This window comes from Octopus sinensis, linkage group LG10, assembly GCF_006345805.1.
Source record: "Octopus sinensis linkage group LG10, ASM634580v1, whole genome shotgun sequence".
Lineage (NCBI taxonomy): Eukaryota > Metazoa > Mollusca > Cephalopoda > Octopoda > Octopodidae > Octopus > Octopus sinensis.
The window spans coordinates 85,195,527-85,216,272 of NC_043006.1; the positions used below are offsets into that span (position 1 = coordinate 85,195,527).

The following is a 20,746-nucleotide window of genomic DNA, read 5'->3' on the forward strand; positions in this document are numbered from 1 at the left end:
TTTTTTTATTATCTTGAAAATGACATTTCCAGAGTAAAAAATGAAAGGAAAAAAACAACACAGGCATTTCATTACACCATTCCATGTAAAATTAACCATTCTTCTATTTCAGAGCCAATTTATTTTTCATGATTTTGAATGTGTGCAATATATATGTATGTTTATCAAAATAATAACTTATATAGTTTTTTTTATTTATTGCAATTCTTTTTTTAATGTGGCATTTTTCTTTTTTTTCATTCATGTTGCATTTCTTTTCAATAAAAGATGATTGGCAAAGCTAGATCAAGAAACCATAATTCTAATTAAAAGGAATCTAAAGTAATACAATCTTACACAAAGCTGTCCGAAACATGTTCTTAACTACATGTAACATGGTAAAAGGCTGCTTGAAGAGATTAAATTCTTTCTTTTTCTTTTACTCCTTTTAAGCTTTTTGGTGATGCATATCCATGCAGTTTGTCAAATTATTATTATTATCATCATTATTATTCCATTTTTCTTCTTCTTCTGAATGATGTTTATATCTCTGGTAATTTTCACTGCAATTGTTAAAATGCAATATTTCGGGGAATCCACTTTGCTGATCTTTGCTTTTGGGATTCATTATACACATACACACACATATCATATATATATGTATGTATGTGTGCGTGTGTGTGTATGTATGCATGTGCGTTTGTTTGAACAAAAATGTTACATGCTTTTGTTGTGCACATATCATTCCTGCTTCTTTTGTTATTTTGCATTTCTTAAAATGTTCCAACTTCATTAAAATGTGCATATGCATTATATAAAAATGATATAATAATAAAATGAAACAACATACACTTTAGCTAAAGAAAAAAAGTTTATAAATTTAAGTATAAAAACGGCTAGTAATACAGAAATATTCTTTTACTCTGAATTACAAATATATCTTTTGAGTTTAATAGGAACAAATTCTTTTCAATAGAACTTTAAACAAACCTTGAAATTTCCATAGTTTTTCTATATTTTGGGGGTTATTATTTTTATTTTAAATTTCTGGTAAAGTTAATGGATTTTGCTAGAATTTCTACAATGGCTATATTTTATTAAATTTCTCATTTGGGTTTGGTATTAAATTAGTGATATTAAGTTCAGGTCTTCAGACATGCCCGTAATCTTGTTTTTGCTTTCATTTTATCAAGAGTTATCACAACCAAGCAATTGGTTTGAAAGAACTGAAATGCTAGCAAAATTGGATTTTATTTATTTGGTCCTTTTTTTTTTTCTCCTTTTATGTCATGTCAACATCTGCAGTGTGTATACAGAAGTTTGTTTAATAGAATAGTTTTAAAGATGAAATTAAAAATCACATCTTTATTTTTTATTTATTTATTTTTTTTTTTTGGAAAAAATTAGTTATTCCTTTCCTAGTTAGTGTACAATCATGTTGTTTGTCACGATTCAAATGAGTTAGCATCTCTTTTAGAAAAAGTCTTTCCTGGTTTTAAAGTTTACTCGTATACATTAAGCATATCATAGAACTGATGCTGGCCTAATAAAAAGAAAGAATAATTTGGGTTACTTTCAATTCATATCTAATAATTTGTCGATCTTTCTACATAATACGGTATCGAAAAATCATGTTCAGTCCTCATTATGCATCACTCATTACTCACTTAACTGTCTTGTTTCAATAACCTCCTTTTTTTCAATTCCTTAACGATTCTCATCATACATAGCCTCCCCCTTCTCCTCTTCCGTTTTTGTTTTTTTACAGCAATTTTTTTCTCCTTTTTTTTTTCTAGTTGGATAGCAAAATCTCGCCCCCACTTCCGCTACTTCCTTCCCTATTTTGTTTGTGATTTAAATCCGCGCACTAATCCGGGACCCTACCCCATCATATTGTTTCAGACACCACCAAGCTCCCCAAGTTCACTTGGTTCACGGAAATCCAGTATGTGTAGCAACAGTAGCATAAACAGCTCATCTGACTCTTCTGCCAAATCCTACTCCCCAACACACCATCACTACCGGTTCCGTAGTCCCTCGCAGGTCAGCAGTGTAAGTTTATGCTCCAAGCAATCTGTACAGGTAAAATATGTCTGGTTTAACACCTTGTATTTGTTTTTGTTTTGTTTGTTTTTTTTTCTTTCCTTGTCACAGCCAAAATCCATTCCAGGTAAAACTTTTTTTTTTTTCCATATTAATGACTTTCTATATAGTTAGCATGATTGCTCTCTTCCCAAGCTTGGATCCTTTGTCTTTTTGTATATAGCCTTTTCCCTTAACCTTTAACCCGCCCCTATGTTACTTCCTCCCTACCCTTTAGCTTGCAACTTACATTTACTATAATTATGGTGCTGAAATAGTCTTTCATCAAACACTTATGCACTTTTTTAAAAAATTTTCTCTCTGTTCTATTTTAAACAAATAGTTTTGTCCTTATTCATTTTATTACTTTCTCCACGTTGTTCAATCAAATCATTTGATAAAAATAAGCATTGTTATCAAACATTTTGTTTGATCTAAATGAGCATCATTATCAAGCATTTTGTTTGATGTAAATAAGCACTGTTATCAAATATATGTACATAAGCATTTGTTTGATATAAATAAGCATTATTATCAAACATCTGTTTGCTATACATAAACATAGCTGTCATAACATGCTGCTTCTTCAGATCTTTTCATAAACACCATCTAAGGAAAACAGAGGGCTTGTGATTATTTTTGGATTTTTAAAATCAATATAATTGAATTTAAGGATTATTTTAAAGACATATTGATTTTAAAAACAAACAATAGTAATTATAAGAAAAGGAATTAAAGAATTAAACTAAAAAATCTTTGTTAGAAATTTTGTTCGATTCCAGTTATGATAATAAAAGTTTAGGGCCTTAAATTTTTAGTTTTACTCCCATCATTATTTTGCAAGTTCACAAATAATCATCTTCATTGTCCATCATCATCATCATCATCGTCATAATGTCCAGGATTTTTTATTCTTTTTTCCCCATACTGGCATAGTCAGACAAATCCCACATGTCACCATCTGTTACAGTTCTTCGTCACTTCACACATTACAACAGAAAAAAAAAAAACTTTGGACAACTGTGTTGATTGTGTATGTTTGTGATTACTTTTGATGTCATTTCTACAGATGGATGCGTTTCATTATGCCACTGATGTTAGAGAGGTTTTCTCCAACAAGATTTCTTACAAAGGGTTCTTCTCCATCTTTTAAGTAGTAGCAGTAGTAGTCGTAGCAGTGAAAATAGTTTTGCATACTTACAAATTTGTTCATCAGGTTATTGTTGTTATATGTTGTTTCTCACTTTGTCCAATTGTATAGGCAACCAAATATTCAACAGACTTTCTGATGTTTCACAAAATAAATGAATTATGAATAAAAAAAATTGTTCATTCAAAGAGGTTCTTTTGGTATTAGAAGAGTTAATCTTTAATCTTCTCTCTTTTTTTTTTCTTTTCTTTTTCTTTTTTTTTTGACACTGGGGCAAAGGGAGTGAGAGTAGTTTATCCTTTTTTTATAACAATACCTCACTGACATAGATACTGAAGGTTAGATAAAATATTTTATAAAATTGAGAAAATATATACATAAATAAATAGATTTAACCCTTTAGCATACTTTGTCAAAAGTGATGTTTATTTATTTGCATTTTTGAAAATTAATCCTGTATTTATCTTGTAGCTTTGAGAGTTTGAGGATGTGATTGTATATTTTTAGATTAACATTGTAGGGTAGGAGTGAGAGGCTGGATTTGGCCAACTGCAACTTGAAGCAGGTAGAATATTTGGGCTGGATATGGCCAAATTAAATGCTAAAGGGTTAAATACATTTTGTGTGATCTTTGAAATGTATATTATTTACTGCTGATGGAACATTTATCATATCATCTGTGTTTCCTTTCGTTTTTCCTTTGTCGCTTAATTCTTGCATATACGCACCATTTTTCTGTCTCTCCTGGGATTCTAGCCTTCACCCTCAACTCATTTACACAAGGGAAAATGTAACCAAGTACTTGCCATGTTGCAGTGTATATTCTATAATAATGGTTTATTTTACGCAAAAGTGATGATGATGATGATGATGATGATGGTGGTGGTGGTGAGGAAGATGTATCGAAACCAAATCCTTCCGGCAATGACATATAACCAATGTACTATGTGGGGCCATTTTGCACACTCTGGTCTTTTTTTTACCTTCTTTAAGATAAATGACATTAAGCAGTTTATGCTTACTTGAAGAATCCAAATAAAAGTTTTCTCTCTCTCTCTCTCTCTCTCTCTCTCTCTCTCTCTCTCTCTCTCTCTCTCTCTCTCTCTCTCTCTCTATCTATCTATCTATCTATCTATCTACACACACACACACATATATCACTTGCTCTCTCGCCTTCTCTCTCTCTCTCTCTCTCTCTCTCTCTCTCCATATATATATCACTTTCTCTCTCTCTCTCTGGCTACTTCAAACTCTATATAGATAGATATAGATGTATGTGTATGTATATATATATATATATATATTGTATATAAAAAACAGACAATTAGAAGTTACATATATGTGTGAGCAAATATATGTGTGTCCATTAGAACAAAACTAGTAATTACATACACACACACACACATGTATGTGGAAATCATAGCATTTTTCTGGTAGTAAATTTAGTTAGGATGTAAAAACTGTCAATATATGTCTAGTAATTTTTTCACTTATATATATAATATATATATATATATATATATATATATATATATATATATATATATATATATAAGCACATTGGCAACAATCATGTGCATGCACATGTATTTATGACAAAAAAAGAAAAAGAACACACCCTGTTCTTCCAAAATATGTCATATTGAATACATGTTATACTCGACATCTGAGAAATGCAGCTATTAATTTAAGAAGAATTATATCTTTTTTGTTATTCTAGCATCTATTATCTCTCTCCCTGACATACTACTATCTTACAATTGCTAATTTTCTTTTTTGCCTTCTGTTCTATATTGTGGTTGACACCCATAGTATGTCAGTAAGTTTTATGTAAACGGTGTAACCAGTGAGCCACTTGGTTTCAATTCCCAATTGCAATCTGCTTTCTTTTATGTCAACGAGGCATGAACATCTTAAAACTGCCAATTATAAATCTGGCTTCATTCCCATGCAAATATATATATATAAATATATTTCTTTGCAACCTGCAATACACTTGAACATGCCTTGGCAATTGCTTGTCTTCTGAAATACCAAGCATTCCCTGATCCCTTGAGAAATGCTGGTGTAGTTATTTTGAGATGATTTTCCTTAACATTTACCCTCTTCAGTTTTTAAGTATTCCTTCTTATTCTTTTTTCTGATAATCCAAACCAATGAACAGGAACTGAAATAAACTTCTTTTTTTCCCTCATTCCTAAATTCATGCCAGTAATAGGCGTCTTGTGTCAAAAGTTGGCAAGATATCCTTACATCCTGTTATCTCTCTCTCTCTCTCTACATATATATATATATATATACACACACACACATGCCTTTCTATTTACCTATATCTTTCTCCCCTTTTATATATATATATATATATATATATATATATATATATACACACACATATATGCTTCTGTTTTTTTCATTTTAAGTTACCTGATGGCTTCATACTGTCTTTGCCAATCTTTGCACGCACACACACACACACAGCAATATCTTGGAAAATAAACTGTGGTTTCTCTATTTAAAACATGAACTTCACTAGTGAAATTTGAGAGAAAATATATTCCATTACTCTGAATACAAAATATTGTGATGATTTACTTTTAAAGTCAGTTATAGAATGAATTGCAAATTTTAATTTCCTTTCAGTCCATTTTAGATTTTTCTTTTCTTTTTTTTTTTTTTTTTAATTAGTGATGCTGTTTTGAAACAGAAATTGATATTCTGTTATAAATGGTTATATCTACAATTTGTATAAGCTTTTCAGAACTTATTTCACACATTTTTAATTAAATTTCATTAGATGCTAAGCTAACTATTATTGATATTTTTCTATATGATAGATCTGATTAAAGAATTGAAATATTAATCTTGTTTACACAAGATTTGCAAAGTAGCACAACCAAAATTTTCCTCAAAACAAATGAAGAAATGCTAATCATTTGTAAAGGACTATTCCATTTTCTTTCTTCTTTTTTTTTTTCTTTTACTTAACACCTTTAGTGTGAAATAGCTTAAATGTAGTTAATCTAGAGACTTAATTAAAATTGTTTTTTGAAAAATCTGTCATCAGAACAAATATATTTTCTGTGTGTGTGTGTGTGTGTACACACACACACACATATATATATATATAATATATATATATATATATATATATATATATAGATATATATATATATATAAGGGTGGAAAGCTGTTTATATTTTGGTTTCGTTATGCCAAAATTTGCTGATTGTTCTTAAAGAATTGTTCTTCATTAAAATTTGATATTTTAAAACTTAAATTTTAATAAGTTAGAAAATCAGAAGATTCTAAATTTGTTTTTGATTTATATTCCCTACAAATAAACTAAGAATGAAGTGAGATTTTGAGGGGTTTTGTTTCTTTTTAAGAATTTGTCTTAAAATAATTTTCTAGGAAAATTTTGAAGATGAAAAGTTAAAATTAACATTATTTGTTTAAAAAAAAATTTTTTTTTTTTTGTGTCTCTTTCAGATTTTTGAAAAGTTATATTCTAAAATGACCTAAGTTCTTGAGAGCACTTCATCTTATCAGCTTACCATAATCTTAGAAATTTTAATTCTATCAATTAATTATTTCTGCTCTGAGTAGAAAATATTGTGATAGATATTCTTCAAATCTGTCATAACATCTTTGTCTGCCATGTTACACTCTCTTTTGTCTCTGTTTTTTAGTTCCATCTTTTCTCTAAAATTTCAAAATTGTCCTTGTCTGGCAAGTGATTTGATCTTGGGACTCTGTTTTGAAACCTAAGCAATAACAGTATGAATGACTTATTTTAGCCATTGAAAAAAACACACAAACACTATTAACTTTGCTTATTTATTATTCAGTGAAAAAATTTCCATCACACAGACTGTGACCTGGTCACTACTGACACAGTTCCTAAAAAAAATGTTGACTTTGCTTAATCATTTATTATTTGACACCAAAATAATAATTAAGTGAAGTTCCAGTTTTGTGTGTTTTTCAATGGTTATTAATCTGTCTTCCACAGTTATTGCTTCCCTAAAGTTATTTTCCATATAAATGTTTCTTATATTTTCTTTTGAGAGACTTGGTGACATGCGATCTAGCTAATGAATAACTTAGTTGAATAAGATAGTTGAATACAAAATTACAACAATTTTAAATTTGGGGGAGGTTAAATCTTGTCTCCATTTTTTTTTTTAAAGAAAATATTTATTTTTACAAACCTAGGATGAATTTTCATACCATTTATCCAAGTCCTTCATTTGTAACTGTAACATTAGCATGCTTCTAATCATTTTATACAAAACCATGCTTCTTTACTAACATAACTCCCTAAATGCTAACCAAACTAATGCAACATTGTTCTGAATCTTTCATTGATGAGTTACTTTAATTAATCATTTTGTGTGTGTGTGTCTGTGTGTGTGTTATATAAAAATTTTAGTTAAATTATTGCATGCATATTTTTTTCATTTAAAATTTTTTTTTTTAATTTTAATAAATCATTTTTAACTTTAAACACGTCTTTGAATTTTACCTTTTCCTCTACTCCAACCCGCATCTCTCATTCTTTTATTAATTTGTTAAACGAGTTACTCCTTAACGCTCATCATTTTTCTCAAAATCATTTTTTTTCCCCCTCCATTTAGTTAACATGCCATTATAGCTTAGTTCCAAAGAATGCTGCATCCTTCCACCACAGAGCAGTTGTGGAATCATCACGCACACCTATTTCTTCCGAACGATGCTGTACCTAAGCATTTCTTCTCATGCTATTGCTACAATCACCAGAATGAGAATCTCTGAGATCATTAGCTTTCATCATGCACTTCTGCCCCACCAACTTTTTTTTTCCTTCCCTTCTCATTGCCTTCGGTTTTTTTTCTTTTCTTTTTTTTTTCTGTGGGTGGTCTTTCTTTCTTTCTTTCATTCATTCATTTTTTTTTTAGCATGTCCATTATGTTTTTTTTTATTACACACAGCAGCTTCCTCTGCCTGGCTCTGTCCGTCTAACAAGCGTTTCATCCCAAGACTCCGGCTTCACTTCACAGGATGCCCTGTTTTTGAGATCAACTACTCCACCATTCCTCCACCTGAGACAGGTATGGAGATTCCACTGTTGAAAGCACGTCAGTACTCACTGCCACACTGACCGACCTCCCAGTTAGCTGCTGTGCAGTTGGGAGTACACAGTCACGCATGGCTCTTCTCTTCCTCTCTATCTCACTCACTCTTTCTTTCTCTTTCTCTCTGTTCCTTTATCTCTCTCTCTCTCTCTCTCTCTGTCTACCTGCCTCTATATTTCTCTTTCACTCCATCTCATTCTTTCACTATTTTCTCATGAGCAGTTCTATCTACTTACTCCCTTACATCATATATACTCTCTCTCTCTCTCTGTCTGTCTGTCTCTCTCTCTCTCTCTATCTATCTATCTATCTATCCATATTGCTGTATGACTGTATAACTGAGCGCATGCATCTCTGTTTATTCCTGGGTGGATGTGTGCATGCTTTCAAAGAGTTTGTTTTCGTTGTTTTTTTTGTTTTGTTTTTTTCACTGCAATCATTACACATGTATATATGTGTGTATGTTTGTGCGTGTGTGTGATAGTATATGAGTATGAATCTGATTTAACACATACAGTTTTCCTACAATGCATCCAAGGTGTTTTGCATGGTCTCTAGTTAACATTGTCTAAAACACACATTTTGAATAACTCTTTATTATTGTTATTTATTTTCCTACTCATGTTTAATTAATTTCATTTTTCATTGTTTATTTTTATTATTATTATTTGTTGTTTTATTTGTTGTTTTATTTGTTATTTACTTGTTTACCCCTATATTTCATTTACTCATTATCATCATTACATCAAATTTTTTTTTTACAGAATTAGGGTGTCACATTAAAACCCTTCTTTAGTGTTTGGTTTTGTCCATCCACTTCTCCACTCCAAAATCGAATCTCATTATCCCCCTACTTGTTCCTTCTTTATCTTTCACCATTCTAAGGCTAGCACAAGCTATGTACTGGGAGGTGGAGGTGTCAATTCAGTTCACTGTACTCTTTTCTTTTTTTTTTCTTTACAAAGCGATGGCTCAAGACCAACATAATAAAGGATCTTATCTAAACATACCTTCAATTGCTTTAGGAATTACTTGTCTTAAGAAGAGCAAATGGTATCCTTATTGAAATCTGAAATACTCAAATAGTTTCAGAAGTAAAGATTGGTAGATGACTTCAATGCTTAGAAGAGAAAGGGAGGAAATAGAAATTGCAATTTTGAATTTACTTTGCAATAACTTTGGTCAGAAACCTTGTGTTAAAACTGATATTGTTATATTTAGGAAGAGTAATAATTGATAAAATCTACAAACATAATCACTGGTTGTTGTTAGTCTATATTTCACTTCTTTTTTTTTTACTATTGCGAAAACATGCAAATTTTTTCTCTTTTTTTTTTTTTACTTAAAACTTGGAACCAAACATTTAAAAAACAAAATTAAGAAAGCTATAGATTGTTATAATGAAAAATATTTGGGGTGAGGGGTTTTTTGGAAAAGAAAGAGAAGGGAAATATTGACAAACGGCTAGTGAATGTGTTTATAGGCCTTATCAATCAAGATTCCTCCCAAATATAACAACACTGGAATTTCAAATTCAAATTTCATATAGTTCATGCAAGAAAGATTTTGCATTTGCTTCATGTCTGACAGGCCCTGTAGTAGTAAGGGATGATATTTTTTGTTGATCTGTAGTCATTTATATAAGACATAATAATGAAGGATCATTTTTCTTTTTGGAGTATCATAAAAGGTCTTCTCTTTGTTAACTGTTCCATAAACCCTTGATTTTCTCATATGATATTGATACCTGCAGTAAATTGCTTTGCAGATCATTCATCATCATCATCATCGTTTAGCGTCCGTTTTCCATGCTAGCATGGGTTGGACGGTTCTACTGGGGTCTGTGAAGCCAGAAGGCTTCATCAGGCCCAGTCAAATCTGGCAGTGTTTCTACGGCTGGATGCCCTTCCTAACGCCAACCACTCCGTGAGTGTAGTGGGTGCTTTTTACGTGCCACCCGCACTGGTGCCAGACAGAGCTGGCAAACGGCCACGAACGGATGGTGCTTTTTATGTGCCACCGGCACGAGGGCCAGGCGAGATATATATATATACAGGGTGTGGTGAATAAACTATCATCTAAATTATGCAAAAATGAAAATAACACTAACATTTCATTTTAACAGATATATTTACCAAAATTACATAAAAATACTAATGGGTAAACTTATTCAATAAAATCACCATTGGCTTCAACCTTAGCCTCCAGACGACTTTGGACTCTCCTGCAACTTTTCTGGATGGTCTCCTTGTTTAAGTTGGTTAATGCTGCCATAATCCTTGCCTTCAGTTCATCTTTGGTGTTACAAGGAGTTTTGTTGGTCTCTCTCTCTCAACTGTGCCTCACATGTAATAATCAAGAGGGTTGCAGTCTGCAGAGATAGATATGATATTAGGGTTGGTATGGTTGCAGAAATTGTCTGACAGCTATGACTGGGTTCTCCTGTTTGTGTGGTATGGTGCAGAGTCTGTTGCCAGACATAGGGTCTTCCAGCAGCCACCTTCTTGACCCAGGGCAGAACTACTTCCTTCACGCACTTGATGTAGGCCTCCATGTTGAGTCTGAGGCCATGTGGGAAGATGATTGAAGGCATAACATCGCCATCTCTAGTGATCACTGCAAACCCCATGATGTTGACTAGATATTTGATTTTTATCACTCTCAGTACATGTCCTCAGATTGACACCCTATACACTCTGAAATATTCATATTGGAGCTTCCAGCATGAATGTCAAGCAGTACAGCATGCCATTTCCAAATTTCTGACAGAGTGAATTATGTCATGGTGCTGTTTTTCTCACAGACGGTGCCCAACCAGCCCTACTATACTGTGTAGTTGACAATATCACAAACAAACAATGCACATGCGCAAAATTAAAAATATAAAATGCTGTCAATTTACCCATTACACCCTGTATATGTATGTATGTATATATTATTGTAGTCAAGTAAAATCATGTTTAGCATAGTAAAACAGTGAATGATGTGTTTGCTGACATACAAACAGCTTGGTCAAGCTCAAATTAAATAATCAAAGTTACATGAAACAGCTTTGAATAAAATATATCCATGAAATGTCATATTTATTTAATTCTGGTTAGACCAAGTTCTACAAACACCAACAAAATACTTAACAGCATTTCTTCCAGCTCTTCACATTCTGAGTTCCATTACTACCAAGGTCAACTTTGCTTTTCATCCTTTCGGGGGTTGATGAGATAAAAGTAGCAATTGAACAATAGAGTCAATGTAATCGACTCACCCCCTCCCTTAAAATTGTAAACCTTGAGACTATAGTAGAAAGGATTATTATTATTATTATTATTTAGTATTATTTTGTTACTCAAGACAGAAGTGTATAAGACTTTAAATCTAAGCTAAACTTTTAAATAAAAGCCAAATAAATTAAAGTTAGCTGAAGTTCATTCTAACCTATTCTGGCTTTAGAATCTTTTGTGTTTTTTTTTTTAATTATTGTTATGAATGCCGCAGTATATTTTTGTTGTTATTGTTGGTCTGTTGAGTAAAGAATCTGTTTTATTTTAGATGTCACAGTGAGATGGTGGGAGGAGGGGGTTCGTTTGTAAATGCTCTGATAATGCTTAAAGACAAATGCTTTCTATTATTTTATTATTTTGCCTGTTTTTTTTGTTGTTATCTGCTTTAACAACAACTTTCAAATGATAGAACATTACATTTACACATGCACACACACAAATATATATGAGCCTATATATATATATGAGCTTTTATATATGCTCATCCATTTTACATTTGTTTTTCATACTGGTTTGGCTTGTGGCTTGGGATGGGTTATTTCAGTTCATGTGGATTCTTATTTGAAGTTACTGCCCTTCTACAGAGGAAACTTGCAATATGGTTCGGCTGAGCCAACATCTCATTCTTGTTCTGTTTTTAGCTTGGCTTCAATATCTGAACACTCTTCTTATTGCCAGCTGCTTTACAATGTGTGCTGCCCACTTGCTACATGCCAGTGGTACTAGAGAGGTTGTTTCATGTAAGCATGAAGAGTGACCTCTATTCTGAATTAGTTTTATTTGTATGTGATAGGCTGCACTTGTTGTTGTTCATAGTCTCACCACATCACACCACACTAACTCCTGACTGTCAGATAATATGGTCCTACATACACTGTGCCTAATATATATATATACAAGGGCAAAAGAAAAAAATTCTAGTGCCAAATATGCCGAAAAAGTGTTTTGGCATATTTGGCACTAGAATTTTTTTTCTTTTGACCTTGTTTATAAGTTGTTTATAAATTTAATCTTTAAAGGTATTTTTTAATATGCTGGCCATTTATAGAATTTTTTTTGAAAAATTTTATCCTATATTAGATGTATATATATATATATATATATATATATATATATGAAAACTAGCACTCCACAGATACACATTCCCTTAATATAGTTCTTGGAGATTCAACATGACACAAAGTGCAACAAGGTCAGCTCTTTGAAATACAGGCATTACTCATTTTTGCCCACTGAGTGAAGTGGAGTAACGTGAAATAAAGTGTCTTGCTCAAGGTCACAAAGCACCGCTAAGTATTGAACTCAGGACCTTACAAGCTTGAGCTGAATACCTGAACCTCTTAGCCACACACCTTCACTATATAAAGATAAGATGGTCATGATAGAAACTGTTTCCATCATAGCTCAGTCAGGGCTGGTTTATGACTAAGTAACTGTTTGCCAGTGGTCCTAGATACATTGTTGCAAAAAGACAAAAGTGCAAAATCAGTGTGATGCTCACAACTGGAATCCATTTTTCATTATGGATTTTGCTGGATCAGAGCTGAACTGAGACTAAATACTAAACTACATGCTCAAGTGAAACAATTGAAAATTAAAAAAGAGAATTGATTTTTCTTATTTAAAGACAACATTCATATATTTAACCATCACATTACTTATTGATCCTTGCCTTCATCTCCCACTACTTACCTTTGTCCATCCTTATCTGAGCATTGCTCCAATGTATGAAATTAGTTGGCTGCAATCTTTTCACATCAAATTCTTGATCGCAGAGTCTCTAGACCCACACTCAACCTCTGTCAGAAAATTCAGCAAATCTCGATTCATCAGAGAATATGACAGTGTCCCAAAATGCTATTGGCCTCTCCACCATCTGACTGGCCCAATTTTTTCTCCACTTGATGTTGGCTGGTCAAAGAAGTGACTTTCCTTCTTGCTGCTCTGCCACAGTAACCAAGTTTGTGAAGATACTTGATAGCTGTTCTGAAACTGACATCAACTTGTTCTGCTATGTCAGAGGCCTTGCAACAAGGATTGTCCTCCATACTTCTCTTAGCAAAGAGAAGGGTCCTGGTTGATCTGGGTGAGGTGATGTAGACTCCTTTCCCTCTCTGGTGAATTGCACAATCACTCTATTAACTATAGAAAGCAGGATCCCAAGGGTTTCTGCAATTTTATGCCATGACATAATTAAACAGTTACATGTAGAATCTGAAACTTTAAAATATCAATTAATAAAGAACATAAACCTTTACAAGTTAGAATAAACATAAAATGATGTTTAAGGGGTGTCTATTTACTTCTGCCGTGTCTGATTTAAATAGAAAAAGGTTAACTGTGATTTCAAAGATTTGGCTTGCCCACCTTTGTCTGACAAAGGCAATCAAGTCCAAACTTGAAAAATTGTGATAAATATGGTACTCTACTAAAAAGTATTGAGTAATATTTCAGTTTAATGTTAAATTATTTTTACATATAACTTGACATAAAAACAAACAATATATATATACACACACACACACACACACACACACACACACACACACACACACATAGTAGAGGCTGCTTATTATAATCATAAATAGTGTTATCAAATGGTTATTATCTAAGTTAGTGAGTCCCAAACACACTCGGGAGTATTGTCATATCCTCTGTTTTATGTTATCTGCTGGCTTGTTATTTCAAAGGATTCTTCCGCAAAGCGATCGCAATGAACTGATTTCATTTATATGTGCATGCACATGATATTGTTTTCATTTCTAGATTCTTATTCTCTAAACCTAGCTTGTTAAATTTTCTTCAAATTTAAGGAGAAAACCGAGGACATTTCTGAGGAGAACCTTACTGCTGAACAAGTAAGCACTGTAAACCATTTTGCTGATTGCAAATAGCCTCTGGTCAGCAGCTCTTCACCATTCTCAACTAAGCATGCTGATGCATTGCAGACTCATACTTTATCCTGATTCCAAACTGCCTGCAAAGCAGAACTCTGTGCTACTCTTAACAGATAGACTCACCTAAACAAGCCCCATGATACAAGAAAGATTCCCCTTCCACTAATTAAAGAATTTCAGTAGTAATTGTATATGTCATTACTTCTACAGCACTTGTCTCACTAACAATAAGAAAGCATGGATTCCATTTACATCTTTACTAACAGTTAACAATAATTATATTTACATATACAGAATTCATTTTTTTTAACAGTAGAAAAGCTATAAACAATATATATGGTATGGCTGTGTGGTAAGAAGCTTGTTTCCCAACCACATGGCTTTGGGTTCAGTCTCACTGTGTGGAACCTTAGTCAATTGTCTTCTACTGTAGTCTCAGGTTGACCAAAGCCTTGTGAGTGGATTTGATAGTTGAAAACTGAAAGAAATGTGTGTGTGTGTTTGAGTTTGTATTTGTCTCCACCTCTGCTTGACAACTGATAATTTAGAATCTTGGAGAAAGAATATGTATCGAATTGAACAGTACTGGGGTCAATTCGTTTTACTAAAACTTCTTCAAGAAGGTGCTCCAGCATGGCTGTGGTCTAATGACTGAAACAAGTAAAAGAATAAAATAAAAGAAATGTATATATTGGGTTAACAAAAAAAAAAAAAAGAACCTTTGACTTTTCTATCAAATGGTTTTTTAACCTAATATTTACATGCTATTATTTATAGCTTTTGTACTTAGAATTCAGCTGTTAAAAACAAATTATTTCATGTTCACTCAAAGTTTCTAAATTCTTATAACATCATTTCATACACACACACATACACATATAAAATATAAATTTGTCAAACCAGAACATGCTAGTCTACCTGACGAAAGCATTTTTATTTTTACTTATTTATTGAACTATTACTCGACATTTTAATGTTAAGCAATAAAATAACCCCCTCTTTATTTTTATGTATCATCAATATCTCTTGCGGCAGCTTCAGATATTATCATAAATTACCTGTACATTCACCTGCTTTGTTTCCTCTCTTGCTTTTATTTCATTTATTTACAGGAAGTTAGTCAGTTCTGGAGATTTAAATAACTTTCTTTCTGAACTCCTTTCTCTAATATTAACCATATGAGACTATAATGTGATAACTTTATTTCAGTTGACCATTTTGGTTAACTAGAGAGGAATTAAGCTTATTTGTCTAAGCCAATTTTTTTCATGAACAACTGGGTCCATTCCACCTGATGTTGAACTCTAATTTCTGTAGATAATACAAATCTCTCCAAGACAGCATTTTAGTCCATTCCAATTACAAAGCTTTTAAATTGTGACTTTTTTTTTATATCAGTAGCTATGCACATCCATCACGTGTCTATGTTGCTTTGATGAGAGACTTGAAAACAAGTCAGATATGGTATCCGTGGCACAACATATCTTCCTGTCTTCATTGGTCAACATAAACTCTATATAATCTGCTTTATCTTATAATCCAACGATCCTAATTCCTCACTTATAATTAAGTGTTCACTGTTATTAAAAATAATTTCTTTCACTGTAGTCTTCATTGAGGATAAGATAAACTAATCTCTGACCTTTTTTTTTTAATCCTCTTTGGTCGCTTGTTAATTAGATTAAATGTTATTGCTGTTGTCCCTCTTGCTGAAGTCAGCAGGTGGGGGGATTAACAGCTTTCCAGAAAGAGTCTTTTGAATCTTATTATATTTCTTCAGTCATTGAACATGTTTTTGAATGCAGCTTGTAATTCTGTCTCAGGCTTCAATATTGAAATTAGAATGTATTCGAAAGTAATTTCAACTTGAAAATTCATTCAAAATTGTCTGTGTTTAGAGCATTGTGCTTATAATCATGAGGGAATGAGTTTGATTCCTAGACTGTGTGTTGTGTTCTTGAGCAAGACACTTTATTTCACGTGTTCTAGTTAACTCAGCTGTAGAAATGAGTTGTGGTGTCACTGGTGCCAAGCTATATCGGCCTTTGACTTTCCCTTGGATAACATCAGTGACATTGAGAGGAGAGGCTGGCATACATGGATGACTGCTGGTCTTCCATAAACAATCTTGCCCAGACTTGTGCCTCGAAGGGGAACTTTCTAGGTGCAATCCGATGGTCATTCATGACTAAAGGGAATCTTCTCTTTCTCCATATATATATATATATATATATATATATATATATATATATAACTAATTTAGAGACGAACCACCATTTCACAACTCAGTCAATGAAGAACCTGTCCAAAACCATGCTGTGAGACATATAACATACAAAACATCTTCAAGACTGAACATATGTATGTTATATGTCTGACAGCATGGTTTTGGATGGGTTCTTCATTGACTGAGTTGTGAAATGGTGGTTCGTCTCTAAATTAGTCATATACATATATTATATATTATGAATTTCGGTATATTATTATTATTATACTGAATTTAACCTGTAAGGCTGGAATAATAATTTATTCCCTAATATTATTATTATATAAAGTTCATTTTTATTGTGCTAGTGTAATGACTTCAAAAAAAAAAATTATGCAGTTCAATTAAAAAGAGAAATTATTAACAAGGACATTTATTAAGCAACTTTTCAGCATTTAACATAGTCTTTTCACTTTACTCGGGATATCCAGGTCTAGTTTTATATTTTCCTAGATTGTTTTGGTTTGATTATCAGTCCCACGGATAGCTATATCTTTTAAAACTAAAGATTGACCAGTTTCTATGTCAGGTGAACCTTTTCATAGTTATCTCAAAACTAACATGATAAAACTCACCAGCACCACTTTATTAACAGCATGTATCGATTCCACTTAGCTGGGGAAATGAACTTGATATATCCTAAGTAGATCATACAGTGACCTAACACTCACGGACAAGGAAAATATATTTAATTCTAAGCACTCACAGAAAATACCAGTAAAAACTGACAACAAATGAAAGCTCCATGTTGGTTGGAATACAGCATGCTTTTATTTATTTTATATTTTCATCTGAGGAATTTTAAGAGATTACTAGTGATTTATATTGGTAAGAATAATTTCATTTGAAAGCAAAGACAGAAAAATACTGCAAGGTAGGCTGAAAGTTATCTTGTAAAAACCACAAAAAAAGAAAAGCTTGAAGCATTAGGTATTTTTTCAGTCGCTTTTGATGTTTGTTCAGTCTCTGTAAAAAAATCCTTGTGGTCCAAGCTATTTTTTTCTTTATTTTCTTTGTCTTATATGAAAAGATAAATAAAATATATCATGTGTTATTGAAGAAATAAGTGTGTTCAAAGTGTACTAGTTTAGCATCATTTCCTCTCATTGTTGTAATATAGTGCATACAGTTCCTATCTAACCTCCTCATCCCCTTCATTGTGCTGCATGTCCTCAATACAGATATTTTTTTTCTTCATCCATCTCTTTCTTAAAAGCCTTTATCAATGGCAGTGTTGTATAGCTTTATTCTTCAAGCTATTAGAAAGGAGAGAAAAAAAACACTTTGGGTCCAAAAGCTGTTTTTTAAAAAAGAATTACATTTCTACATAACAGTTAAAGAGATTTTCATCTACTAATGGCTGTGTTTTACCACTTTATTCTTTAAGCTATTAATCAAGTAGGCGGGATTAACCCATTCTTTGAGAAGAATTAAACCATTCTTTGAGAAGAATTTAAAAACTTATACAGAGCAATAAAGGAAATTTTGGTCATATCTGTTTCAGGAATCCATCCTTCGGAAATTGATTCTCTCTTGGATTTTAACTCTGTGAGCCTAATTCAAATAATTCTTCCAATTAATTTCCATATCTATTTTCAAAAAGGAATTATGCAATGAAAGCCAGTAAAATGGTCTTCCTTGACAGAAGTCAGATGAATTAAATACTCTCGATTTTTCTTCTAAAGATTTCTTCTTTTCAGCATATGTTTCTTTCAAGATTTTCATATCTTGTATTATATTTTAGTGTTGTAATTAGTCCAGCTGTTGATATTTGTTCTGTCTGTGACTCCCACCACTTCCTTTATTCATCATTGTCTCTCTATTGGTTCCCTCCCCAAAAAATACACTCATCCTATCATTCTGGTTTTGTTGCAGAAGGTAGTGAACTTAAGTCTCTAATTAGTGCTGCCAATGTTGACTATATTTGCAGCAGCCTTTCTAAATTGATTACCATTAATATCCAGAAATAATCACAGAATATTTGGATTCAGTGCCAAGATCACATTTGTCTATATGTGTCATTTCCTGGTTGCAGCCTTTTGTGTCTTAATGTTCTCTGGTACAGTAACATTATCTGGTCTTTCCCACGTGCTTTTCCGACAGGCACCTGCTGTCAATTAACATTTAGAAAAATGTTTCAGTGTGGTTGATGTTGAGCCAGCATTGATTAATAGAGATTAATGTAGTATTTAAAGAAAAACTACAGTCAAAGATTTAACCTCATTTTCTATTAGAAACAGATAAGACATTTCATTTGGGGAGTATGATTTGATTAGTAATTTTACAAGATTTTCTATCTATATCATTATATATATATATATATAATATATATATATATATATAATTAGCTAGTTGTCCACAAATCAGGAAAAAAAGTACACTCGATATGAGTAACAAAGTGGTTATATTTTTATCTAGCAATAAGTTACTGGTCATGCCATATAACTTGTCAGAATGTTACCATAGGTTTCATGTTGACTACTACACTTAAGCAATATTGAGGACCCTTCAAATGTACTCTGACTAGTTATATGCCATGACCAGTAATATACTACTCAATTATATATATACATATATATATATATTATATATATATATATATTTATATATATTTATATATATATATTTATATATATATATATATATATATTTATATATATATATATATATATATATATATATAATATATATATATATATATATATACACAGCTTCAAACTGTTTGTTGTCACTTAAAATTTCATGTTTATGATTGCCAAACAATTTCAATACTAACAAGTTGTTTGACAATCAGAAATGCTAGACTTTTAACTAATAATAGTTAAAATTATATTTTACTAAAATTATATATACTCTACTTTATACAATGAATATCATTTTCCTCTTGTCTGTAATTCCAAGCATATGTATGTATGTATACATACACACATATATACATAAAGATGGATTCACTTATTGATATTAGTTTATTCTGTATTCTTTATTATTATTATTATTAGTTTCAAATTTTGGCACAAGGCCAGCAAGTTTGGGTGTGGGGGGGTAAGTCGATTACATCAATCCCAGTGCATAACTGGTACTCAATTTATCGATTCTGAAAGGATGAGAGGTATGGTTGACCTGGGCAGAATTTGAACTTCTTACATTCTGATTTCAAACTCCACCCAGGTCAACTTTGCCTGTCATCCTTTTTGGGGGTTGATAAAATAGGCACCAGTCATACATTGGTGTCAATGTAATTAACTGGTCCCTTCTCACCAAATTTCAGACCTTGTGCCCATAGAAAGGATTATTATTATTATAAAGGCGGCAAGCTGGCAGAATCATAAGCACACTGCTTAGCAGAATTTCATCTGTCTGCTTGTTTTTATTTCTTTATTGCCCACAAGGGGCTACACACAGAGGGGACAAACAAGGACAGAGAAATGGATTAAGTCGATTAGATCGACCCCAGTGCGTAACTGGTACTTATTTAATCGACCCCAAAAGGATGAAAGGCAAAGTCGACCTTGTCAGAATTTGAACTCAGAACGTAGCGGCAGACGAAATACTGCTAAGCATTTCGCCCGGCGTGCTAACGATTCTGCCAGCTCGCTGCTGTCTGTTTGTTCTGGGTTCAAATTCTGCTGATATCGACTTTGCCTTTCATCCTTTCGGGGGTCGAAAGTACCAATGAAACACTAGGGTCGATATAATTGACTAGTCCTCTCTTCCAAATTGCAGGCCTTGTGCCTATAGTAGAAAGGTTTATTAATATCATTATTATTATTATTATTATTATTATTATTATTATTATTGTTACTTCTTCTAGCTGTCCTGCATGTGCTTGTGCTCCCCAAAAAACCTCACCAGTATAAAATTTCTTTTTTTGCTTTTCAGTCATCTCAAATCAGAAAAAAAAAACAAGTCACGGTACATTCTATCTTACTTCCTTTTTTTTTCCTTTTTTTTTCCCAATATTTTGGTTTTCTGCACTTGAC

General features: G+C 32.3%; 1 protein-coding gene across 33 annotated transcripts in view; it reads left to right on the forward strand.

The window, feature by feature from the left end:
• Positions 1–20,746, forward strand: part of LOC115216372 (protein MTSS 1) — a 337,421-nt gene that overhangs the window by 234,617 nt on the left and 82,058 nt on the right. For 8 of the 33 annotated variants that reach the window (XM_036506884.1, XM_036506899.1, XM_036506879.1 and 5 more), the window contains 4 exons: positions 1,882–2,061; positions 8,182–8,301; positions 14,417–14,461; positions 20,646–20,678. The exons of 1 other annotated variant lie outside the window; for it this stretch is intronic. In XM_036506884.1, the coding sequence (XP_036362777.1) occupies positions 1,882–2,061; positions 8,182–8,301; positions 14,417–14,461; positions 20,646–20,678 (378 nt within the window). The remainder of the gene's footprint in view (positions 1–1,881; positions 2,062–8,181; positions 8,302–14,416; positions 14,462–20,645; positions 20,679–20,746) is intronic. 24 more of the 33 variants (XM_036506880.1, XM_036506886.1, XM_036506878.1 and 21 more) reach the window with 23 other exon arrangements.